The sequence below is a fragment of the Tamandua tetradactyla genome, chromosome 11, assembly GCF_023851605.1.
Source record: "Tamandua tetradactyla isolate mTamTet1 chromosome 11, mTamTet1.pri, whole genome shotgun sequence".
Classification (NCBI taxonomy): Eukaryota; Metazoa; Chordata; class Mammalia; order Pilosa; family Myrmecophagidae; genus Tamandua; species Tamandua tetradactyla.
Genome location: NC_135337.1, coordinates 30,858,824 through 30,886,180, shown reverse-complemented (window position 1 = coordinate 30,886,180; position 27,357 = coordinate 30,858,824). Strand labels below are relative to the sequence as shown.

The window sequence follows — 27,357 nt, the reverse complement described above, 5'->3', positions numbered from 1 at the left end:
AAAAAAAAAAAAAAGTCAAAGAAGCCCAACGAACTCCAAACAGAATAAATCCAAACAGGCTTTCCCCAAGACACATACCAATCTGTCTGTCAAATGTTGAAGAGAAGCAGAAAATCCCGAAAGCAGCAAGAGAAAAACAATCTACTACATACAAAGGAAACCACATAAGACTGAGTTTAGACTACTTGACTAGCACTATGGAAGCGAGAAGGCAGTGGTATGATATAGTTAAAATCCTGAAAGACTTCCAGCCAATAATTCTGTACCCAAACAAATTTTCCTTCAAAACTGAAGGAGAGATTGAAGTTTTCACAGACAAACAAGTCCTGAAATAATTTGTCAACAAGAGAATGGCCCTACAAGAAATACTAAAGGGAGAGCTGCCAGCTGAAAAAAACAAGACAGAAGAGGGACGACTGGAGGAGGGCACAGAACTGAAGAGTACCAGTAAGGGTAACTTAAAGGATAAAAAGAGAAAGAGGGAAAAGAATAAATAGATTAGATCTGACAAATAAAATGAAAAAAGATAAGATGGTGGATTTAAGAAATGCCTTTTCAGTAACAACTCTGAATGTTAATGGACAAAACTTACCAGTTAAAAGATACAGATTGGCAGAATGGATTAAGGAATATAATCTACCTATATGCTGCTTACCAGAGACTCATCTTCGACCCAAGGATACAAATAGATTAAAAATGAAAGGATGGAAAAAGATGGTCCACACAAGTTGTTACCAAAAGAAAGCAGGAGTAGCTATACTAATATCAGACAAAATAGACTTAAATGTAAAGACATCATAAGAGACAAAGAAGGATACTATATACTAATTAAAGGGTCAATTCACCAAGAAGATATAACAATCATAAATGTTTATGCTCCCAATAAAGGAGCTCCAAAGTACACAAGGCAAACAAAACTGAAGGGAGCTACAGATGTTTCAACAATAATAGTAGGATAGTTCAATACACCATTCTCCTCAACAGAAAGAACAATCAAACAGAAGATCAACAAGGAAATAGAGAAGTTAAATAACTTGGTATATGAATTAGACCTAACAGACATATATAGGTCATTGCACCCCAAAACACAAGGATATACATTCTTCTGTAATGCTCATGGAACATTCTCCAAGATAGATCATATGCTGGGGCACAGAACAGGTCTTTATAAATTTTAAAACATTGAATTACTCAAAGCACTTTCTCTGAACACAATGGAATGAAGCTGGATCTCAATAACCACCAAAGAACAAGAACATTCACAACTATATGGAGATTGAATAACACAGTTTTAAACAAGCAGTGGTTCAAGGAAGAAATTGCTAGAGAAATCATTAGGTATCTGGAGATCAATGAAAATGAGAATACAACTTATCAGAACTTATGGAATGTGGCAAAGGCTGTGCTGAGAGGGAAATTTATTGCACCAAATGCCTATATTAAAAAACAAGAAAGAGCAAAAATCGAGGACTTAACAACACACCTGGAGGAACCTGAGAAAGAACAGCAAACTAACCCCAAAGCAAATAGAAGAAGAGAAATAACAAAGATTAAAGCAGAGATAAATGAATGGGAGAACAAAAGAACAACAGAAAGAATCAATAAAACCAAAAGTTGGTTCTTTGAGAAAATCAATAAAATTGATGGGTCACTAGCAAGACTGACAAAAAAAAGGGAGAGGAGACAAATAAACAAATTCAGAAATGAGAAGGGGTGGGTAACCCCAGACCCTGAAGAAATAAGATACTATGAACAACGATTCAACAAACTAGACAATTTAGATGAAAAGGACAAATTCCTGGAGACACACAAACAAGCTTTACTGACTCAGGAAGAAACAGAACATCTCGACAAACTAATAACCAGTAAAGGATTCAATCAGTCATCAAAATTCTTCCCACAGATAGAAATAGGGTAGATACTCGGTAATTGGAGCTGAAGGGATGTAGATTGTACAACAGGACTGATTGTAAAAATTCAGAAATGGATAGCACAATACTACCTAATTGTAGCACAATAATGTTAGTACACTGATAGGTAATAAAGACTATCATTGTATCATCTAGGAATGCCTAGAGTGTACAATGATATTGACTAAATGCACAAATTAAAAAAATGTTTTTCCATGAAGAAGAACACAGTAATGTCAATATTGCAGGGTATTGAAAATAGATGGTAATTCATATTTCAAAACTTTAACTTCTACGTGAGACTAAAGCAAAAAATGTTTGGCACAAAATTTACATTTTGACTAGTGCATTTCCTAACATACCTTATATGGACAGTTTAATTGAACACCATAAATACACGGAAACTTGAATAGGGCATGGGATTTTGTAGGTTTGTCCAGAGCAATGCCCCGATAAATCCCAGAGTGATTTGAACAGTGACTAAAGAAGTATTTGCAAAGTCCTCTTGGAGAAATGGTGAGAAGGGGGAAAGTTCAACTTTCCCATTTGGAGAATTCCTGATATTCTCGCAAGCAGTGGGGACAACCAAATCAATAGGTCAAGCCCTCAATCTTGGGTTTTGTTCATATGAAATTTATCCCTGCAAAGGATAGGCTAAGCCTACTTAAAGTTAGGTCTAAGAGTCACCTCCAGAGAATCTCTTTTGTTATTCAGATGCGGTCTATCTCTCAGCCAACAGGGCAAGCAAAGTCACTGCCCTCCCCCTGTCTACGTGTGACATGATTCGCAGGGATGTAAACCTCCCTGGCAATGTGGGACAGAAATCCTAGAGTGAGCTGGGACTCAGCATCAAGGGATTGAGAAAACCTTCTTGACTGAAAGGGGGAAGAGAGAAATGAGACAAAAAAAGTGTCAGTGGCTGAGAGATTTCAGTAGAGAGGTTATCCTGGAAGTTATTCTTATGCATTATATAGATATCCCCTTTTTAGTTTAAGGTTTATTAAAGAGGCTAGAGGGAAGTACTAGTACCTGTAGATCTGTGTTCCAGTAGCCATGTTTCTTGAAGATGATTGTAAAATGATATAGCTTTCACAGTGTGACTGTGTGATTGTGAAAACCTTGTTCTGATGCTCGTTTTAACTACAGTATGGACAGATGAGTAAAAAATATGGATTAAAAATAAATACATAATAGGGGGAATAAATGTTAACAAAATGGATATAGGGAAACAAACAAAAAAATCTTACTACAAAGAGAAGCCCAGGGCCAGATGGCTTCACAGGGGAATTTCATCAAACATTCCAAAAAGAACTAACACCAATCCTGCTCAAACTTTTCCAAAAGTTTGAAGAAAAAGGAACTCAACTCATTTTATGAAGCTAATATCATTTTAATACCAAAACCAGGTAAAGATGCTATGAGAAAGGAAAACTACAGGCCAATCTCCCTAATGAACATAGATGCAAAAATTCTCAACAAAATATTAGCAAATAGAATCCAACAATACATTAAAAGAATTATACACCATGACCAAGCGGGGCTTCTACTAGGAATGCAATGATGGTTCAACACAAGAAATCAATTAATGTAATACAGCACATTAACACATCAAAAGGAAAAAATTACATGATCATCTCGATTGATGCTGAAAAAGTATTCAACAAAATTCAACATCCTTTTCTGATAAAAACACTAAAAAAGATAGGAAACAAATGTATCTACCTCATTATGATAAAGGGAATATATGAAAAACTGATAGCCAGAATTGTACTCAATGGAGAAAGATTGAAAGCTTTCCCCCTGAGATTAGGAACGAGACAAGGATGTCCACTGTCACCACTATTTTTCAACACTGTGCTAGAAGTTCTAGCTAGAGCAATCAGGCAGGACAAAGAAATAAAAGGCATCCAAATTAGAAAGGAAGAAGTAAAATTTTCATTATTTGCAGATAACATGATACTATACTTGGAAGATCCTGAGAAATCTACAGCAAATTACTTATGCTAATAAATTCAGATAGGTGGCAGGACATAAAATTAAAAGTGCAAAAATTAGTAACATTTCTATACATAAGCAACGACCTAACCGAGGAGTCAGTTATGAAAAAAATTCCAAAAAAAATTCCATTCAAAATAGCAACTAAAAGTATCAAGTACCTAGGAACGAACTTAACTAGGGATGTAAAGGACTTGTACACAGAAAACTACGTAACATTGCTAAAAGAAATCAAAGATCTAAATAGGTGGAAAGACATTCCCTTCTCATGGATAGGAAGGCTAAATATAGTTAAGATGTCAATTCTACCCAAATTGATCTACAGATTCAACACAGTGCCAATCAAAATTTCAACAACCTACTCTGAAGACTTGGAAATGCTAGTTACCAAATGCATCTGGAAGGGAAAGAGACCCCAAATAGATAAAAGCATCCTAAAAAAAGAATGAAGTGGGAGGATTAAGACTCCCTGATTTTAACACCTATTATAAAGCCACAGTTGTCAAAACTGCATGGTACTAGAGTCTTTGAGATCAAAGGAGAAAGGTTTATTTGGTTTGGAACTGAAATTTTCTGTAGCTTATAATCTAACTCAACCTATTTGTATAGCTCATTTGAACAACTGAACCCAGAAAAAGAAAGAGGTCCTTTAATTCTGTATACATTATTGTAATGCCTGGATACATCCTAGATAATAAAAAAGTACTGGCAAAGTCCCTTGAGGGATGGGAGAAAACATATGGAACTATTAAACCTTAACATCAGGGAATCCTCTGATACTGTGTCAAACTTTAGGGACACCCAAATCAATAGGCCATGCCCTTGATCCTGAGGCTTACTCTTGTGAAGCTTATGTAGGTAGAGAAGAAGCTTAGACTACCTATAGATATGCCTAAGAGTTACTTCTGGAGGACCTTTTTTGTTGCTCAGATATGGCCTCACTCTCTGTAAACCTAACTCTATAAGTGAAATCACTGCCCTCCCCACTATGTGGGACATGACATCCAGGGGTGAAAGTCTCCCTGGAGACATGGGAGATGACTCCCAGACCTGGCACTGTGGGATCAACAATTTCATCCTGACCAAAAGGGGGACAAAAGTATAACCAATAAAGTAGCAGTGGCAGAGAGAGTTCAAATAGAGTCGAGAGGCTACTCTGGAGGTTGCTGTTGTGCAACCTTCAGTTAGACATTGCTACCTATCATAACCTGCCCAACGCCAATCAGGACCATTCCAGCCAATCCTAAAGAACATCTAGGGCAATGTATAAGATTCCATCAGGGTTCCATGCACTAGAGTAACTTTCCAGAAACCTACAACCTCCAGATGGGTCCCTGGGCTGGATAAGTCTTGATACCTAGAGGGTTCAGAATCTCCAGATATCAGATAGTTCCATCTCCCTACCCCGTATTAGTGACAGACCTTTCTAATATGAAAAATTTAGAATGGCCAAAGCCCAAACACTGCTAAAAAGAGGGATGGAAAGATCAAAGGTGATGGTGGAGTTATATATTGAAGATAGGATTTAACAAATGAATATCAATGTTGAATCATTAAATTGATATTTCTTTTAGTCTCCAGCATCTTAGAGCAGCTAGAAGTAAAAACCTAAAATTATGGAATTGCAACCCACGTCAAACTTTGAAATCTGTTCTACAACTATGGTTGAAATTTATTGCTTTTTTTGACATATGTTAGTTTTCACAAAAAAAGAAGGAAAAAAGTCAAATTGATGATAAAAAATATTTAAGCCTTCTAGCCTCTATATTATGGAGCAGCTAGAAGGAAAAATCTGAGAGGATCATTTGGCAGTACATGACAAACTCTGGGAATGTCCTATAACTACTTGTTGAAGAGTGCTTTGAAAACTATTGCTTTTTTATTTCTTTGCTTATTTCTACAATATACAATAAAAAAGTTAAAAAACAACCAAACAAAAAACCTCCCACAAAGAAACTTCAAGGACCATATGGCTTCACAGGTGAATTCTACCAATCATCTCAAAAATACCAATCCTGACAAATGTTAAAATAAATTTAGTTTGAAATGCTAGTGGTAAACGAAAGCAAGGGGTAAGGGATATGGTATGTATAATCTTTTTTTTCTCTGTTATTGTTTTATTTCTTTTTCTGTTGTCTTTTTATTTCTTTTTCTAAATCAATGCAAATGTTCTAAGAAATGATGAATATGCAACTATGTGATGATATTAAGAATTACTGATTGTATATGCAGAATGGAATGATATCTTAATGTTTTGTTTGTTGTTAATTTTTTTTTAATTAATAATAAAAAAATACCAATCCCGCTCAAATTCTTCCAAAAGAGTAAAAAAGGGGGGAACACTACCTAATTCATTCTATGAAGCCAACATCACTCTAATATCAAAGCTAGTAAAGATACAAGAAAAGAAAATTACAGATCAATTTCTCTAATGAAGATAGATGTAAAAATCCTCAACTAAATACTTGCAAATTGAATCTAACAGTATATCAAAAGAATTATACACCATGATCAAGTGGAAATTATCCTTGGTATGGAAGTTGGTTCAACATAAGTAAACCAATTAGTGTAATATACCACATCAACAAAACGAAGGGAAAATATCACATGACCATCTTAATTAATTAAGAAAAGGCATCTGACAAAATCCAGTATCCTTTCTTCATAAAAACACTTCAAAAAAATAGGATTAGAAGAAAACATCATCAACATGATAAAGGGCACATATGAAATACCCGCAGCTAATATCATACTTAATGGCAAAAGATTGAAAACTTTTCCTCTAAGATCTTGAACAAGACAAGGATTCCCACCAGTCATCACTGTTACTCAACACTGTACTGGAAGTTCTAGCCAGGGCAATGAGGGAAGAAATAGAAATAGACATTCAAATTAGGCAAGAAAAAGGCATCCAAATTGGAAAGGAAGACATAAAAGCTTCACTATTTGCAGATGACATGATCCTATATTTAGGAAGTTCTGAAAAATCTAAAAGCTACTAGAGATAATAAATGAATTCAGCAAAGTGGTGAAGTTCAAGACCAACATGGAAAAATCAGTGGTGTTTCTATAAAGTACTAATAAGAAAACTGTGGAGAAAATCAAGGAAAAAATGCCATTTACAATAGCAACTAAAAAAATTAAAAATCCAGGAAAAACTTATCCAAAGATGTAAAGGACTTCTAAAGAGAAAACTACAAAACATTGCTAAAAGAAATCAAAGGACATTCCGTTTTCATGGACTAGAAGACTAAATATCAAGATGTCAATTTTACCCACAATGATTTATAGATTCAACAAAGTCTCAATCAAAATTCTAATAGCCTACTTTGCAGAAATGGAAAAGCCAATTATCAAATTTATTTGGAAGGGTAAGGGGCCCCAAATAGCCAAAAACATCTTGAAAAAGAAGTTGGAAGACTCACACTTCCTGACTTTAAAGCATATCACCAAGCTACACTTGTCAAAACAGCATGGCATTGGCTCAAGAATACACATACTGACCAATAGAATCTAAATGAAAATTCAGAAATAGACCCCTCACATCTATGGGCAACTGATTTTTGACAAGGCTGCTGAGTCCACTCCACTAGTAAGGAACAGTCTTTTCAACAAATGGTGTGGGAAAACTGGATAGCCATAAGGAAAATAATGAAAGAGGAACCCTAGCTTACACCATATACAAAAATTTATTCAAGGTGGATCAAACACCTGAATATGAGCCAGAACGACAAAACTCCTAGGAGAAAATGTACAGAAGCATCTTCAGGATTTTATGTTAGGGAATAGTTTCTTAGACTTTACACACAAAGCATAAGCAACAAACTACACAAAATTTAAAACTTTTAAAAAGACTTTGTCATGAAAGTAAAAAGACAACATACTTAATGGAAGAAAATATTTGGAAACCATATATCTGATAACAGTTTATTATCCAGAGAATATAAAGAAATCCTACAAGTTAACAATAAAAAGACAACACAATTTAAAAGTGGGCAAAAGACTTGAATAGGCATTTCTTCAAAGAGGATATACAAATGGCTAAAAAGCACAGGAAAAGATGCTCTATATCAGCAGGAAATGTAAATCAAAACCATGAGACATCATTTCACACCCACCAGAATGGCTACTAATAAAAAAAATGGAAAATTACAAATATTGGACTGGATGTGGAGAAATAGGAACAATTGTTTATTGCTGGTGGGAATGTAAAATGGTGCAGCTGCTGTGGAAGACAGTTTGACAGTTCCTCAGGAAACTAACTATGACCTGTATCCCGCTAATAAGTATTTACTCAGAAGAATTGAAAACAGGGACAAGAATAGATAACTGCACACCAACGTTCATAGTGGCTTTATTCACAATTGCCAAAAGCTGGACGCAACCCAAGCGTCCATCAACGAATGAACTGATATGGATACATACACACACACACACAAACACACACACACAAACACACACACACACACAGTGGAATATTATTCAGCAGTGAGAAGGAATGATGTTCTGATACATGTGACAACATGGATGCACTTTGAGGATATTATGCTGAATGGCTGAAGCCAGACACGAAAGGACAAATATTGTATGATCTCACTGTTATAAACTAATTTTAATAAGCAAACTTACACAGAATCTAGAATACAGGTTACCAGGGGATAGACTGGGGGTAGAGAATGGAGAGCTGATGCTTAATTTGTACAGTTGCTATTTAGGTTGACTGTAAACGTTTGGAAATGGATGGTGGTGGTGATAGCACATTATTGTGGGTGTAATTAACAGTGCTGAATTATGTATGTGAATGTGGTTTGAAGGGGAAGTTTTGGGTCATTTTTGTTACTAGAACGAAAGATGATAAAACATGGGACTGCATAACATGGTTAACCCTGCTTTGGACAATAGACTGGGGTTAATAGCACAAAGATGTTCCTTTATGAATTATAACAGTTGTATGGCACTAATACAAGGTGTCAATAGTAGGGTGGTATATGGGGAAAAATATACCTAATGTAAACTATTGACTATAGTTAAAATAGTATTATTTTAATATTCTTTCATCAATTGTAACAAAGGTACCACACTTGTGCAAAGTGTGAATAATAAGGGATATATGGGAGCATTACATTTTTGACATGACTTTTCTGTAAACCTACACCCTAATTAAAATAATAATTTAAAAAAATATGCTAAGCAAAAGAAACCAGAAACAAAGTGCTACATATTGTATGATTCCATTTAAAGGTAATTTAAATAAATCTACAGAGACAGAAATAGATTCGTTTTTATGTAGAGCTGAGAAAGGATAGCAGAATTGAGAGGTGACTGGGTTATAGGTTTTTTCTTTTTGGAGCAATGAAAATGTTCTAAAATTGATTGTGGCAATGAATGCACAAGTCTGTGACTATAGTAAAAGCCATTGATTGTAAATTTTGATGGACTGTATTGCATATGGATATATCTTAATAAAACCGTTTTTAAAAAAGAAAAAAAAACAATGGAAGGATATACTAATATGATTGAAATTTTAAAAATAGGTGGGAAGACTAAGAGTGAAAATATGGGTACATCATTTACATTTTAGGCCAGATTTCTCTATATAATATGGAGTGAAAAGGGAAAAGGTTAGAGGTTGAAACGGAACCAAAAGATAGTCAAGTTTTTTTTAGTGATAAAATTGAACTAAGTTTAACATACACATAAAATCACGGGTGAGACTGTCATCGTATGTCATAGTGTTATATGACATGAGTTCAAGTCAATCAAATAAAATCCTTTGTATTTATTAATAGTTACACCGGTGGAAAAGGTAAGAAAATCAACATTTATGGTGTACCAGGCACTGTTAAAAAAGCACATACATTTGCTATACTGCATTTTATCCTCACCACAACTCTAGAGGTATTATCTCCATTTGGCAGGTTAGGAAACAAAGGTTCAGAGAGCTCAGTAACCAAGGAATTACAAATAAGATATATGACAATACTCTAACGTCTTAAGCTAACTGATTTACAATATGTCTGTTCTGCTAATTTGATAGCTGCTTTCCTAAGAATCTCAAGTTATCAAAATACCCATTAAAAAAATTAATAAATTAAAAAATTTAGGTTACAAGAATATTACTAGACGTTATAAAGTTACAGCTTGCAATAACCAAATTATTTCTTCTGAAGGAATTTCTATAAAACAAGTATATATGCAAATATCACTAAGTAAATTCTAAACATTTGATCATGTCTAGCTTTGGCTGAAGATATTCAATAATCTTTTTTCCCTATCACAGGCAGAAGAATTATTAGCAGATAAGTTCTATATATGCCTTTGATATGTATGTATATAGTAAACAAAGCATGGAGCAATTAAGCAAAGAAGCCACATTTCTGATAATTGCTAGGTCTGATCTGGGTAGTGTAAAAAGTGTTTCCAAATTAACCAAAGAAGTAATATAAAATTTCCTGTTATAAAAACTATATTTGGGCAGGCAATGGTGGCTCAGTGGCAGTTTTCTCCTGCCATGCCGGAGACACGGGTTCGGTTTCCGGTGCCTGCCCATGTAAAAAAAACAACAACAAACTATACTGTTGGGGGGATACAAAAGTAGTTCAGTGGTAAAATTCTCACCTGCCATGTAGGAGACCTGGTTTCTATTCTCAGCCCACGTACTTTCCAAGCAAACAAAAATTCAGCAAATGGTGCTGCAAGAAGGGACTATTCACATGGAAAAAGAATGAAATAATGACCCCCGCCATACAGCATACAAAAAAAAGAAAACTATATGTGAAGATACCCACACCTCTTAAGTATTTCAAAATTACTCAGTTTTAGTCTTCCTTGTACAATATGCTGTGAGTCTTTACATTCTTGTGTTTGTAAACATTCTAAGAGAGTTTTGTATTTAAGAGCCTGTGTTCAGATTCAAGTTTGCCTTTTCCTTCATTGGAAAAATGGAGATGGTAATCTCCTAACAGAGTTAAGTAAGGATTAGGTAAGATACTTCAGATAAAATGCTTAGCTCAGTGTATATCATACTGTTATCATACCTCAGTGTGATATTTTATTAAAAGGCCATACTAACCAGGATATCTTCTAATTTCATATCCAACATATCTGTGCCGGTAATATATTTCTTCCAATCTTCTTGTCCTTGTTCCTGTTCTCCCATGTTATCGAGGATTAATTCAAAGAAAATCACTTTCTCAGAAATGGTGCTGAATGTATTGTCAAAGCAGAACATGTAGTCACCAACTTCGGTCTCGATCCTGTATTTTTAAAAGTACATATCTTCAGTTATCTGTATTTCCAGTTAGGAAATAGATAAAATAAATAACATAGTTTGTAATAACTGGAATGCCTATTGACATAAGGACTCACTTCCTTAGTATTTAAAGATAATTTATAATTTTTGGAAAAGAGACAACCTAGAAATACATATATTCAAGTACTTGTAAATTAGATAAACTTAGTATTTATTCAGTAAATGAAGGTAAATTATCTAGATCTAATTTCTGGAAAAGGATAGGATTAAAACCTAGGCACATAATACCTCACAAGAACCTTTAATATTTATATATTATTAAAAGTAATTTATCGTGAATTAATTTCATATGTAAATATGACTGCTAACCTACCCTTCAATTGAGATTAATCTGTAAATTGAGTTTTGCTTTGTTTTCAAAAGCAGTGATGGGTTGTACTAAGGACTTTCTTGCAGGCCTCTTCTATCAACTAATTACCTTTGTAATGTAGTTTACAAAGGTTAGGGATGAAGTCTATGGCCAACAAGCAGAGTATTACTCTCCGTGACATTGCTTTTACTGAACAAATGCCATGCTCACTTAAACTAAACTCATGATCTTGGACTCATTAGCCTTGCATTCAAGATAACTGACCTGTGTAGGGTTAATTTAGCAAAGTACTTTGTAATGATTTTTTTATGAAGAAACACTTTTAACAGAACAAAATATTCCATGGGCTAACAATATTTATAAGTACTTGCTCCAAACAAGAAAACAAATACCATTTCCTAGAATGAATGCCAAAACTGGTTTACATTTTATAATATATCAACAAGGTAACAGTTTTTCTTATTCAGTTAATTATGTCACGAGACCATTGCTAACACTTTTAAGAAACTGGTCAAATACTCTGTTGGCTTGAAAGCATTTATGTGTGCTAGAAAAACCATATTTTAATCCAAATTAATCTTGTGGGAGCAACAGTTTCTTCTAATCCTTATTCAGTATTATAGGTTGGAAACTTGATTAGGCTATCTCCATGGAGATGTGACTCATCCACTTGTGAGTATTAATTTTTCATTAGAGGATGATGTGAGTCTACCTATTCCAGATGGGTCTTGATTAGTTTACTAGAATCCTTTAAAAAAGGAAGCATTTATGGAGAAGGCTGAGAACAATGAGATAGCCAGGAGAACTACCAGAGCCATGACAGATCCACAAGACAGAGTCCATCAGCTAGAGCCCTTTGGAGATGTAGAAGGATAATGCCCCCAGGAGAACTTCATGAAACCAGAAACTGGGAGAGAAAGCTAGCAGACATTGCCATGTTTGCCATATGCTTTCCCAGTTGAGAGAGAAGCCCTGGACATCATCACCCTTCCTGAACCAAAGTATCTTTCTCTAATATCTTAGATTGGACATTTTATAGACTTGCTTTAATTGGAACATTTTTCATGGCCTTAGAACTATAAACTAGCAACTTATTAACTTCCCCTTTTTAAAAGCTGTTTCATTTCTGGCATATTATACTCTGGCAGCTAGCAAATTAGAACAAATACCAACTCAAACATTCTTGCAAGGCCATAATGTTTATAAAACTACACTGTAAAAACTACCGATTCAGATGATAGATACATACTTAGTCTTTTATTCGGTAACAGAGTAAATTACAAAGAATCTTTTACAAAAATTCAATATACCTAAAACACACATTCAATGATTTTGCCCCACAAAAGAAAAGTCAATTTTCTTTATTCCCATGACACTTCTAAGGTGTTATAATATGTCCAGCAACATTTCTGATCTACATTAATGATTTCTAAACTTTTCTAGCTGCGTTCCAAACTGCTTTGCAACCAATTCTTGTCAATTTCTTAAGGATAGTTTCAGTTGGAATTGGGTGACTCTCCAAACCAGTGGGCATTTAGAGTTGCTCTGGATTTATCTTTTTGGTCCAGCATTAGGTTCTGCTATAGCCTTCTAATATCCTGAATTTCATCATCCTTATTAAATAGGATGTTAACTTATACTTCCTTTTGTCTACACTTCCCTTTGGTTGACATACAACATTATGGAAATGCTGACAAGATCCGAGCAACATCTTTGGTGTCAAGCTCTTCAATGAAATTCAGATTCATTTGGAGACACATGAGTTTGGGGGCAAATATCAGATGTCAAGGGATGCCAAGAGCTTGCTGCAACTTAAAGTCTAACTGGAACAGGTTATGCTGCTAGTACTACCTTGTAGAAAACTCACGTGTGAGGGTAGGGAGGTTCAAGAAACCGCAAAGAGATTATTAAATGTTAAATTAGGAGAAAGGGTGTGTGTATGTGTGTGTATTTTAATCTGTGCTCAAAGTGAACCCTTCAAGAGCTGGGCTGGAGGCATCAGTAGCCTTGTTTCCATGGTACAGCAAGCATCACAACCCCAAGACAATCACTTATGATTCTCAAGCCATGCAGATTTCTATCTTCTTTTATGAGATATGAGGACCCACAGGGCCAAGCTACTAAAAGCTGAAAGAGAGGTGTGGGGGTAACATGAGGGTAGGACCTGATTTACCATTAACAAATCTTTATTAAACAAATGCCTTTCTTAAATGTCCTGCCAATGCCACATATTTAGTTTAGCAAAGAAAACCTGAACTGTTCTTTTGTTCTAATCTAAGGACATTGTTTTCTTTTTGGGCATGTCCTCTTAGATTCACTACATCCATTAATATTTTGCCCAGTTAAAATTTTTCAGATCCTACTGTTTTGCTTCTCTCCAATCACTGGTATTATTTTTTTCCACTAATTCACTTTTATTTATGATACATCACCATGTAACAACTGTCCTGACTTTCCATAGATTTCTTTTTCTATATGTCATATAGTAGATGAAAACAGTTCAAACTGCGTTTTAGTTTTTGTTGTGACTATTTATGGAAGGTTGCTCTAAATGATTCTGAAGCTTTCTTGCTAGGTCACTTAAATTTTCAAGAGGCCTGCATTACTTTCAATAACCTTCTAAATACAACATGTGATTTTCATCTTTTAAACTTATCTCTATTTCTTTTATTTTTTTTCCATTTCCACTTCATTACTTTTATTTGAGCAGGAGATAACTATACTCAACAAAGAGATTAGATAAGATTAGATTTTAACACATATACTACAATAATAACAGACAATACTTGTATACCCTTTCATAATTTACATATTGGTTTCACTTATCTCTTTTAATCCTTACCATCATTTTTTTTTTTAACCATCACATTTTGAAGTAAGTATAATGTAGGTAAAATGAGATACAAACAGGTTAAGATACTTGTCCATGATCACAAACCCTTTATAAGCCTAGATGAGACTTGGCTTTCTTAGTTGATCTAATACAACTGGTACATACGTACAAAGGATAATGTTTTATGGTCTGTATGCATGATTTGAATTCTCCTCAGTCATCATGATTTTTGTCTTTTGAGGATGTATTTAATCTTTGGAAAGAGACTGAAGCAAACTCTGGTGAATATGGAGGGTAACAATTTTAAAAGGAAACAAATCAAAACAAAAGACAACAAAATGCCGTGATTATTAAGTAATATGACCCAGATGTGGGGCATTTCCTGAGGAAAACTTGCCACCATATTCTGATTAATGGCATCATTCTTAAATGTATAACCACTAAATGAGACTCTTCCTAAACAGAGAGCAATTATTTAGATCATGTATCCTCAACAAAGGTGTTATTGCGTATAAAGGGGCAAAAAGTCGTTTCTGCGGGCAAAAAAATCTTAGCTGTTACAATGGTTTGTGACCCTCTAAAGTTCAGTCCTACACAATAAAATCTTATTCCTGAGTCTTTAATCTTTCTCACTGGATTTTCTTGGGTATTTCACAAGTAGTGCAAGCTCATGGAATATACACGAAGTGTACTCAAGATCAGTGCTACAAAACCACTGTGAATAGGCAGCTGTCACTGGAGGGCTTTCTCTTGACTGATGATTTAGAAGTCATGTTGTGAGAGGTGGCCTGTACATACATATTGACTGCCATTGGTTCCCTTGTGGATGCTGTTAACATTTGATCCTCAGTGGCTTTTGTATGTGACCTGGGCTTGGAGAATGAAATAAAAGTAGTTTATATTTCATAATTTATATCTACAAAAGTTATTCAAGAAATTATTAATTATGCCAAAAGCTGAAAAAAAAATCAAGAATATCTGATTAACTAATAGAGCTGATTAAATTACACATTTTCTCATATCAAGTAAAAGTTAAAAGTTAAGTTCACTAAAAACAATTTTTAAGAAATTAATGTATGTTTTTTCAATAATTTATTTTTTACTGGAAAACTATTTTTGAATGACTTAAAAGCTGATTATAATGCTATTATTTTTTTTGTTAATTAAAAAAATTAACTAACACAACATTTAGAAGTCATTCCATTCTATATATACAATCAGTAATTCTTAATATCATCACATAGATGCATATTCATCATTTCTTAGTACATTTGCAACAATTCAGAAAAGGAAATAGAAAGACAACAGAAAAAGAAATAAAACAACAATAGAGAGAAAAAATAAAACAAAAAAAACTATACCTCAGATGCAGCTTCATTCAGTGTTTTAACATAATTACATTACAATTAGGTAGTATAGTGCTGTCCATTTCTGAGTTTTTGTATCCAGTCCTGTTGCACCGTCTGTATCCCTTCAGCTCCAATTACCCAGTATCTTACCCTATTTCTATCTCCTAATGGTCTCTGTTACCAATGACATATTCCAAGATTATTCTCTAATATCGGTTCACATCAGTGGGACCATACAGTATTTGTCCTTTAGTTTTTGGCTAGTCTCACTCAGCATAATGTTCTCTAGGTCCATCCATGTTATTACATGCTTCATAAATTTATTCTGTCTTAAAGCTGCATAATATTCCATCGTATGTATATACCACAGTTTGTTTAGCCACTCGTCTGTTGATGGACATCTGGACTGTTTCCATCTCTTTGCAATTGTAAATAATGCTGCTATCAACATTGGTGTGCAAATATATCTGTTTGTGTCTTTGCCCTTAAGTCCTCTGAATAGATACCTAGCAATGGTATTGCTGGGTCGTATGGCAATTCTATTTTCAGCTTTTTGAGGAACCGCCAAACTGCCTTCCACAGTGGTTGCACCATTTGACATTCCCAACAACAGTGGATAAGTGTGCCTCTTTCTCCACATCCTCTCCAGCACTTGTCATTTTCTGTTTTGTTGATAATGGCCATTCTGGTGGGTGTGAGATGATATCTCATTGTAGTTTTGATTTGCATTTCTCTAATGGCCAGGGACATTGAGCATCTCTTCATGTGCCTTTTGGCCATTTGTATTTCCTCTTCTGAGAGGTGTCTGTTCAAGTCTTTTTCCCATTTTGTAATTGGATTGGCTGTCTTTTTGTTGTTGAGTTGAATAATCTCTTTATAAATTCTGGATACTAGACCTTTATCTGATATGTCGTTTCCAAATATTGTCTCCCATTGTGTAGGCTGTCTTTCTACTTTCTTGATGAAGTTCTTTGATGCACAAAAGTGTTTGATTTTGAGGAGCTCCCATTTATTTCTTTCTTTCTTCAGTGCTCTTGCTTTAGGTTTAAGGTCCATAAAACCGCCTCCAATTGTAAGATTCATAAGATATCTCCCTACATTTTCCTCTAACTGTTTTATGGTCTTAGACCTAATGTTTAGATCTTTGATCCATTTTGAGTTAACTTTTGTGTAGGGTGAGAGATACGGGTCCTCTTTCATTCTTTTGCAAATGGATATCCAGCTCTCTAGGCACCATTTATTGAAGAGACTGTTCTGTCCCAGGTGAGTTGGCTTGACTGCCTTATCAAAGATCAAATGTCCATAGATGAGAGGGTCTATATCTGAGCACTCTATTCGATTCCATTGGTCGATATATCTATCTTTATGCCAATACCATGCTGTTTTGACCACTGTGGCTTCATAATATGCCTTAAAGTCAGGCAGCGTGAGACCTCCAGCTTCGTTTTTTTTCCTCAAGATACTTTTAGCAATTCGGGGCACCCTGCCCTTCCAGATAAATTTGCTTATTGGTTTTTCTATTTCTGAAAAATAAGTTGTTGGGATTTTGATTGGTATTGCATTGAATCTGTTAATCAATTTAGGTAGAATTGACATCGTAACCATATTTAGTCCTCCAATCCATGAACACGGTATGCCCTTCCATCTATTTAGGTCTTCCGTGATTTCTTTTAGCAGTTTTTTGTAGTTTTCTTTGTATAGGTCTTTTGTCTCTTCAGTTAAATTTATTCCTAAGTATTTTATTCTTTTAGTTGCAACTGTAAATGGAATTCGTTTCTTGATTTCCCCCTCAGCTTGTTCATTGCTAGTGTATAGAAACACTACAGGTTTTTGAATGTTGATCTTGTAACCTGCTACTTTGCTGTACTCATTTATTAGCTCTAGTAGTTTTGCTGTGGATTTTTCAGGGTTTTTGACGTATAGTATCATATCATCTGCAAACAGTGATAACTTTACTTCTTCCTTTCCAATTCTGATGCCTTGTATTTCTTTTTCTTGTCTAATTGCTCTGGCTAGAACCTCCAACACGATAATGAATAACAGTGGTGATAATGGACATCCTTGTCTTGTTCCTGATCTTAGGGGGAAAGTTTTCCATTTTTCCCCATTGAGGATGATATTAGCTGTGGGTTTTTCATATATTCCCTCTATCATTTTAAGGAAGTTCCCTTGTATTCCTATCTTTTGAAGTGTTTTCAACAGGAAAGGATGTTGAATCTTGTCAAATGCCTTCTCTGCATCAATTGAGATGATCATGTGATTTTTCTGCTTTGATTTGTTGATATGGTGTATTACATTAATTGATTTTCTTATGTTGAACCATCCTTGCATACCTGGGATGAATCCTACTTGGTCATGATGTATAATTCTTTTAATGTGTTGCTGGATTTGATTTGCTAGAATTTTGTTGAGGATTTTTGCATCTATATTCATTAGAGGGATTGGTCTGTAGTTTTCTTTTTTTGTACTATCTTTGCCTGGTTTTGGTATGAGGGTGATGTTGGCTTCATAGAATGAATTAGGTAGCTTTCCCTCCACTTCAGTTTTTTTGGAGAGTTTGAGCAGAGTTGGTACTAATTCTTTCTGGAATGTTTGGTAGAATTCACATGTGAAGCCATCTGGTCCTAGACTTTTCTTTTTGGGAAGCTTTTGAATGACTGATTCAATTTCTTTACTTGTGATTGGTTTGTTGAGGTCATCTATTTCTTCTTGAGTCAAAGTAGGTTGTTCATGCCTTTCTAGGAACTTGTCCATTTCATCTACATTGTTGTATTTATTAGCATAAAGTGTTCATAGTATCCTGTTATTACCTCCTTTATTTCTGTGAGGTCAGTGGTTATGTCTCCTCTTCCATTTCTGATCTTATTTATTTGCATCCTCTCTCTTCTTCTTTTTGTCAATCTTGCTAAGGCCCCATCAATCTTGTTGATTTTCTCAAAGAACCAACTTCTGGTCTTATTGATTTTCTGTATTGTTTTCATGTTCTCAATTTCATTTATTTCTGCTCTAATCTTTGTTATTTCTTTCCTTTTGCTTACTTTGGGGTTAGTTTGCTGTTCTTTCTCCAGTTCTTCCAAGTGGACAGTTAATTCCTGAATTTTTGCTCTTTCTTCTTTTTTGATATAGGCATTTAGGGCAATAAATTTCCCTCTTAGCACTGCCTTTGCTGCGCCCCATAGGTTTTTTCCCTGAGATTTTTTCTTTTTTTTTTCTTGTTTTATTTTCTATTTCAAATACCAGAATACACCAATAGGAATGATCCCATTTTGATCATTCCGTTCTGTGTATATAATGAGTAATTCAGAATTTCATCACATACTTGCATATTCATCATCATGATCATTTCTTGGAACCTTTTCATCTATTCAGAAGGAGAAATAAAAAAGAAACAGAAAAAACTGTGCACCGCCCCATAGGTTTTGATATGTTGTGTTTTCATTTTCATTCGCTTCGAGATATTTACTAATTTCTCTTGTAATTTCTTCCTTGACCCACTCGTTGTTTAAGAGTGTGTTGTTGAGCCTCCACGTATTTGTGAATTTTTTGGCACTCTGCCTATTATTGATTTCCAACTTCATTCCTTTATGATCCGAGAAAGTGTTGTGTATGATTTCAATCTTTTTAAATCTGTTAAGACTTGCTTTGTGACCCAGCATATGGTCTATCTTTGAGAATGATCCATGAGCACTTGAGAAAAAGTTGTATCCTGCTGTTGTGGGCAAAGTCAACACAGCTAGCAACTTAAGATATTTTAAGACAAATATAACTGGAATAGCTGCTTTTAGTACTAAATGCTCCAATAACTGAACAAATTACCCAGGGAATACTCATGTATTCAATCAAAGCAAACAAGAAATTAAGTTAGGATCAAAGCAAAACTCCCTGACAGAAAAGAAAATAATGTTAGTGGAAGAAATTTTAGCTCACAAAAAGGACCACTATCAAGTATCATTTAAAATATTCATATGGAATCATCTAATTATGATGTTTAGTACTGAATATTTGAAATACCCTGCCCTGTAGATAGCCCCCTGGTATATTCCTCTTAAGGAACTAAACTAGTAGAGGTTACTTACGTGTGAACTCCATCTGATTTTCTTTGTTCAAAAACTAACATTTTGCCTTCTGGAGAGGCAAGATGGAAATCAATATCCAATCCTGCTCCATCTAAAACCTGTAGAAAAGCATGTAAGAGAAGAACATATATTATAAATTCTGAAAATAAAAATGATATAAAGTTCATTGTATGATGAAAAATTTTTCTTTCTAAACCTAGAGGGGTAAGAAAGTCAAGAGGCTCCTGTTATGAGCAGAAAGGATCTAAAAAATCATCTAGTTCATTCCATTCATTTTTACAACTTGTCCTTTTCTTACCCATTCCTGTTGTCATTCCCTACATTGAGGCCTATGGTTATTACTGAAAAAATCTTCCTAAAAACAATGATGTCAATGAGAAGTCTTGTATAATGGAAAGGAATACAGGCGGGAGTTCAAAGGTGAGATCCTTAACTTAAAATTAAAGCAGTTTAGGACCTACTATATAACCTCTCTGTTTCCACTCCAAAAAAGTGAGAATAATAAGCTACTTTTTAGCTTGGAATTCAAGAGTCTCCATGATCTGGATCCAACTGACTTCTTCTTCAATGCATTCTTCTACTATTCCCAGATATGAACTCTGTATTCCAGATAGGAGAGTTCACTTTCTGGCCAACAAATATGATATGTTCCTTTGCAATCTCTAAATGTCCTTACACTGAAATTATGATGACTATGGTAATAACAGCAGTAAACAATTGTAGTTTTATGCCAAACATTATTCTAAATATTTTATGTGGACTAATTAATTTATTCCTCGCAGCAACCATAAAGAGTAGGTCCTATTGTAATTCTCATTTTACCAAAAAAAAAAAAGAAGGAAGAAAAAGAAAAAAACAGAAACTACAGAGAAATAATTTATCCCCAGTAATACAGCAAATAAGTGACATGGCCAAAATTTGAACCTAGCAATCTGCCTCCAGAGTAATTTTTTTTTTTTAATTAGAGTTGTAGGATTACAGGAAATTCACGCAGAAAATACAGAGTCCCCATATACCCCGCCCCCCCCCACACGCATACTGTTTTTCCTATTAACACTTTGCTTTAGTGTGGTACACCTTTCTTACAACTGAGGAAACAATGCTATTATAATTATACTATCAACTATAGTACATAGTTTATTTTTGGGTTCACTGCGTTGTAGAGACTTACGAGTTTGTTTTTAATTTTATTCCAAAAACATACATACAACCTAAAATTTTCCCTTTTAATCACATTGAAATATACAATTCAGTAGTTTTAATTACATTTCAATGTTGTGCTAACATCACCACTATCCATTACTAAAACTTTTCCATTACCCTAAACTGAAACTCTATACCAATTTAGCATTAACTGGACATTCCCTATCCTAAATCTGGCCCCTTGTAACCTGTATTCTAATTTCTGACTCTGTGAATTTTCTTATTCTCATTTTTCATATCAGTGAGATCATACAGTATTTGACCATGTGTCTGGCTTATATCACTCAACATGATGTCTTCAAGGTTCTTCCACGCTGTCACATGTATCAGAACTTTATTTATTTATTTTTTATGGCTGAGTAATATTTCATTGTAGCATACAATCTGTTTTAGTTTCATGGCTGATACATCCAAATACCATGCAACGGTTTGGCTTAAACAATGGGAATTTATTAGCTTAAAATTTTGAGGCTAGAAGTCCAAAGCCAAGGTGTCATCAAAGCCAGGCATTCTCTCAGGAGACTGTGGCATTCTAATTGCAGGTGACCCTTGGTTCTTGTTTTTCCTGTCAAATAGCAATGCATTTGATGTTTTGGCTTCTCGACTCCATTGACTTCGAAATTCTGGATACTCCCTCTAGTTTTCTTCTCTCTAGAAGGCCTCTAGTAATAGCATTATGATCCATCCAGATTCACTGGGTCTTAGAAAGTAACCTCATCAAAAGGTCCTATTTACAAGGGTTAATTAAGTTTAAGAACATGTTTTCTGGGGTATATACAATATTACATTTTGTTTATCTGTTCATCTGTCGATGGACACTTGGGTTGCTCCCATCTTTTGGCAATTGTGAATAATGGTGTTATAAACATTAATGTACAAATACATGGTTGAGTTCCAGCTTTCAATTCGTCTGGGTATATACCTAGAAGTGGGATTGCCAGGTTATATGGTAATTCTATGTTTAACTTTTTTGAGGCACTGCCAAATGTGTTTCACACTGGGTGTACCATTTTACATTCCCAGTAAAAATGAACAAGTGTTTCTTTTTCTCTACATCCTCTCCTACACTGGTTATTTTCTGTTTTTTTAAAGAATAGCAGTTTTACAGGGTGTGAAAAGGTCTCTCATGATTTTGATTTGTACTTCCCTAATGGCTAGAAATGCTGAACAACTTTTCATGTGCATTCTGGCCATCTGTATATCTTCTTCGGAGAAATGTCTATGCAAGTTTTGCCCATTTCTACACCAGGGTGCCTTTTTGTTGAGGAGCTGTAAGATTTCTTTATATGTTTTGGATATTAAACTGTTATCAGCTAGGTGGTTTCCAAATATTTTCTCCTATTCTGTAGGTTGTCCATTTATTTCCATGATATGAAGCCTTTTGATGCAGAAAAGCTTTTAATTTGTATTAAGTCCAATTTATTTTTTTTGTTGCTTGTGCTCTTGGCATAAAGTCTAAGACACCATTTCCGAACACAAGGTCCTGAAGATGTTATCTTAGCTTTTCTTCTAGGAGTTTTAAGATTTTAGTTCTTATTATTTAGGTCTTTGATCCATATTGAGTTAATTTTTGTAAATACTGTGAGTAGGGGTTCATATTCATCTTTTTACATAAGGAAAGTTTTTCCAGTAGCATTTGCTAAGGGGACTACTTTTCCCTACTAAGTGGATATGGCACCCCTGTGAAAAACCCATTGGCTGTAAATGTGAGGTTTGATTTCTGAACTCTCAATTCAATTCCATTGGTCTATATGTCTGTCCTTGTGCCAGTACCATGCTGTTTTGATTTTTGTAGTTTTGTAATAAATTTTAACTCAACTAACATGAGTCCTCCAACCTTGTTCTTCTTTTGCAAGATGGTTTCTGGGCTTTTGTGTCCCCTTACCTTTCAATATAAATTTGATGGTTGACTTATCCAATTCTTCAAAGGTTGTTAGAATTTTTTTGGGATTGCACTGAATCTGTAAATTGTTTTGGGTAGTGTTTGTTTGTAAGCTGCTAGAATGCAATATACCACAAATGGAACAGCTTTTAAAAAGAGAATTTATTAAGTTGCAAGTTTACAGTTCTAAGGCTGTAAACATGTCCAAATTAAGGCACCAAGAAGAGGGTACCTTCACTCAAGAAAGGCTGATGCCATCCGGAACAGCTCTGTCACCTGGGAAGTCATGTGGCTGGAGCCTGCTGAGTTCTGGACACCTCTCTCAGCAGGGCAGACACATGGTGACGTTTGTCAACTTTCTCTCTCCATTTCATAAGGTTTCCCTGAGGGTGCCTTCCTTCCACATCTCCAAAGGTCTCTGGCTGTGTGGGCTCTGTTGGTTCTGTGGGCTCTCTCCAAAATGGTTCCCTTTTAAAGGGTTCCAGTATGCAAAGTCACCTTGAATGGGTAGAGACACATCTCCATGGAAACCATTTGATCACAAGTTACCACCTTCAAATGAGTGGGCCACATCTCCAAGGAAACAATAAAAAAGAGCTCACCCAGCAATATTAAATGAGGATTAAAGGACATGACTTTTCTGGGGTACATAATAGCTTCAAACCAGCACAAGCAGAATTGCTATCTTAATGATATTTAGTCTCCCAATCCATAAACACAGAATGTCCTTCTATTTATTTATGTCTTCTTTGATTTCTTTTAGCAGTTGTTTTATAGTTTTCCATGGATAAGTTCTTTACATGCTTGGTTAAATTTATTCAATGAGAATTTAGACAAATGAACTTCAGAAGAAGTGAAATTATCAGAGTTAAAGAGGGGCACTGAATAATGATAAGGGGTCAATTCCCCAAGGATATAATATTCCTTAACATGTATGCACCTAACAACAAAGAGTCAAAATACGCAAAGCAAAAAATGATAGAACTACAACATGAAATAGACAAATCCACTATTATTGCTGGAGACTTCAAAAGCCCTTATAACTAAATGACTGATCAAGCAGGCTGAATATTAGTAAGGATACAGCTGAATTGAACAGCACCATCAGTCAACTGAGTCTAAGAGACATTTATAGATTAATTCTTCTAACAGCAGAATACACATTCTTCTCAATTCCACGGAACATTCATCAAGACTGACCACACTTTGAATGACGAAAAACACGTGGTTTCACCTTAACAAAACTGAAAGAATAGATATACAAAGTGTGCTCCTAGAGCAATTTAAACTAGAAATTGGTAACACAAAGATAGCTGGAAAATTCCAAGCTATTTGGAGCTTTAAACTATACATTTCTAAATAACACAGGGTTTAAAGAAGTCTGAAATTTTCAAATATTTTAAACTAAATTAAAATGAAAATACAAATTATCATAATGTGTGGGATAGGTGGTGCCCTGGTGGCTCAGCAGGCAGAATTCTTGCCTGCCATGCCAGAGACCAGGGTTTGATTCCTGTGCCTGCCCATGCAAAAAAAAAAAAAAAAAAAAAGTATGGGATGTGGTGAAATTGGTCTTAGAGGGAAATTTACAGCATTGAATGCAAATATATTAGGAAAGAAGAAACATCTAAAATCACTACTCTAAGCTTTCACAGTAGGAAACTAGAGAAAGAAGAGCAATATAAAGCAAACAGAAAAAAAATAGATAGAAATCAATGAAATTGACAAGAAATCAGTAGAGGAAATCAACAAAACCAAAAGCTTGCTCTCTAAAAAGAGCAACAAAACGATAAATCTCTGGCCAAGCTAACCAAGGAAACAAAAGAGAGAAGATACAAGTTATTGATATCAGAAGTGAAAAAGAAAGGTCATCACTTTCTTTTTCTGTGATCTCATGGACATTAAAAGGATAAAAAAAGGAATATTATGAGTAATTCTATGTCCCCCAAATTGGATAACTCTGATGTAGTTGAACAATTCTTTAAAAGACATGAACTACCAAAACTCACACTCGGAAAAGGAGATACTTTGGATAGGTCTATATTTGTCAAAGGAATTGAATCAATAGTTAATAACTTCCCAAAAAAGAAATACCAGATCAAGATGGTTTCAATGAAAACTCTATGAAAGAAACTGATAGCAATTCTTTACAATCCCTTCCAGAATAAAAAGAGGAAACACTTCTTAATTCATTCTATGAGGCAGCATTACCCTAACAAGAAAACCAGAAAGACATCACAGGAAAGGAAAACGACAGACCAATATCTCTCATGAACAAAGATGCAAAAATCCTAAACAAAATATTAGCAAATTTAATTAAACAATAACTCCATAAATACATGGATTTATTCTAGGTATGTAAGGATGGTTCAACATTCAAAAAATCAATTAATGTAACCCATTGCATCAACAGACCAAAGAAGAAAAATAACATGTTCACATCAATAGATGCAGAAAAAGTACTTAATAAATTCCAAAATCCAAATCATGATAAAATTCCAGCAAAATAGGAATAGAGGGGAACTTCTTTCAACTGGATAAAGAGCATTAAAAAAAAACCTAAAGCTAATATCATACTTAATGGTGAAAAACCAGATGATTTCCCTCCAAGCATGTCTCTTCTCACTATTTCTGTTCAACACTATACTGAAAGCTCTACCTAATACAATTTTAAAAGGAAATAAAAGAGTAGAAATTGAGAAGTAAGAAATAAAACTATCTTTGTTCACAGATGACATGAGGGTCTATTTAAAAAATCCCAAAGAATTAACAAAAAACTCCTCAGATCTCAGGATACAGGGGTTAATATACAAAGTCAACTACTTTTCTATAAATCAGCAATGAACAACTGAAATTTGAAACTAAAAACCCACCACCACTTACAGTAGCATCAAAAAAAGAGAGATACACTTAGGTATAAGTCCAACATAATATGTACAGGATCTAAATGAGAAAAAAACAAAATTCTGATATGAAAAATCAGAGATCTAAATAATTGGAAGAAATTCCATGCTCATGGGTAGGAAGATTCAATATTAAGAAGGTAATTCTTCCCAACTTGATCTATAGATTCAACACAATCCTTATCAAAATGCTAGTAATCTATTTTGTAGATATTAACAAACTGACTCTAAAGTTTATATAGAAGGACAATAAACTCAGAATAGCCAACACAATATTGAAGAACAATGTCAGAGGATTGACACGACCTAACATCAAGAACAACCATAAAGCTACGGTAACGAAAACAGCATTGTGAACAGGCAAACAGATGAAACAAAATAGAGAGTCCAGAAATACACCCACACAAATAAAGTCAACTGATCTTTGAAAAAAAAGTAAAGGCAATACAATGGAGAAGGATAGTCCTTTCAACAAATAATGCTGGAACTGGACATCCATAGCATAAAAAGTCCATCTCGACCCAGACTTAAGAGCCTTAACAAAAATTATCTTAAAGTGGATCACAGACTTAAATTTAACATGCAAAACTATAAAATTTATAGAAGATAACATAGGAGAAATCTGGGTGACCCTGGGTTTGGTGATGTGCTTTTAGACACAACATTAAAAACACAATCTACGAGATAAAAAAATTAATAAATTGGACTTTATTAAAATTTTCTGCTCTTTGAAAGCCACTATTAAGAGAATGAAAAGACACAGACTAGGAGAAAACATTTGTAAAATACATACATGATTGAAGTTTATGTCCAAAATATACAAAGAACTCTTAAAAATCAACAATAAGAAAACAATCCAATTACTAAATTGTATAGATTGGAACAAACATCTCACCAAAGAAAATGTACAAATGACAAATCAACATATGAAAAGATGATGAACATCATAAGGCATGAGGAAATCACAAATTAAAATAATAATGAGATCTCACATACCTATTAGAATGGCTAAAATACAAAAAAAAAATGACAATACTAAATGCTGACAAGGATGTGGAGGAACACACTGCTGGTAGAAATACAAAATGGTAGAGCCATGTTCTAGTTTGCTAGCTGCTGGAATGTAATATACCAGGAACGGAATGGCTTTTTAAAAGAAGAATTTAATAAGTTGCAAGTTTACAGTTCTAAGGCCGAGAAAATGCCCCAATTACAACAAGTCTATAGAAATGTCCAATCAAAGGCATCCAGGGAAAGATACCTTGGTTCAAGAAGGCTGATGAAGTTCTGGGTTTCTCTCTTAAGTGAGAAGGCATATGGCAAACACAGTCAGGGTTTCTGTCTCATCTGGAAGGGTACACAGTGAACACGGCATCATCTGCTAGCTTTCCTGGCTTCCTGTTTCATGAAGCTCCCAGGGAGGCATTTTCCTTCTTCATCTCCAAAGGCTGCTGGCTGCTGGACTCTCTGCTTCTCGTGGCTATGTCATTCTTTGATCTCCCAGAATCTCTTATTCTCCAAAATGTTTCCTCTTTTATAGGACTTCAGAAACTAATCAAGACCCACCCAAATGGGTGGAGAGAC

The 27,357-nt window shown here is 34.7% G+C and overlaps 1 protein-coding gene across 2 annotated transcripts in view; it reads right to left on the bottom strand.

Moving 5' to 3' along the window:
* TMED5 (transmembrane p24 trafficking protein 5) overlaps positions 1–27,357 on the bottom strand; it is a 46,498-nt gene that overhangs the window by 10,581 nt on the left and 8,560 nt on the right. Inside the window, exons 2-4 of one of the 2 annotated variants that reach the window (XM_077120254.1) lie at positions 19,786–19,883; positions 15,159–15,227; positions 10,978–11,161 (exon numbers count right to left, since the gene is read on the bottom strand). In XM_077120254.1, the coding sequence (XP_076976369.1) occupies positions 10,978–11,161; positions 15,159–15,227; positions 19,786–19,883 (351 nt within the window). The remainder of the gene's footprint in view (positions 1–10,977; positions 11,162–15,158; positions 15,228–19,785; positions 19,884–27,357) is intronic. The other variant, XM_077120255.1, reaches the window with a different exon arrangement.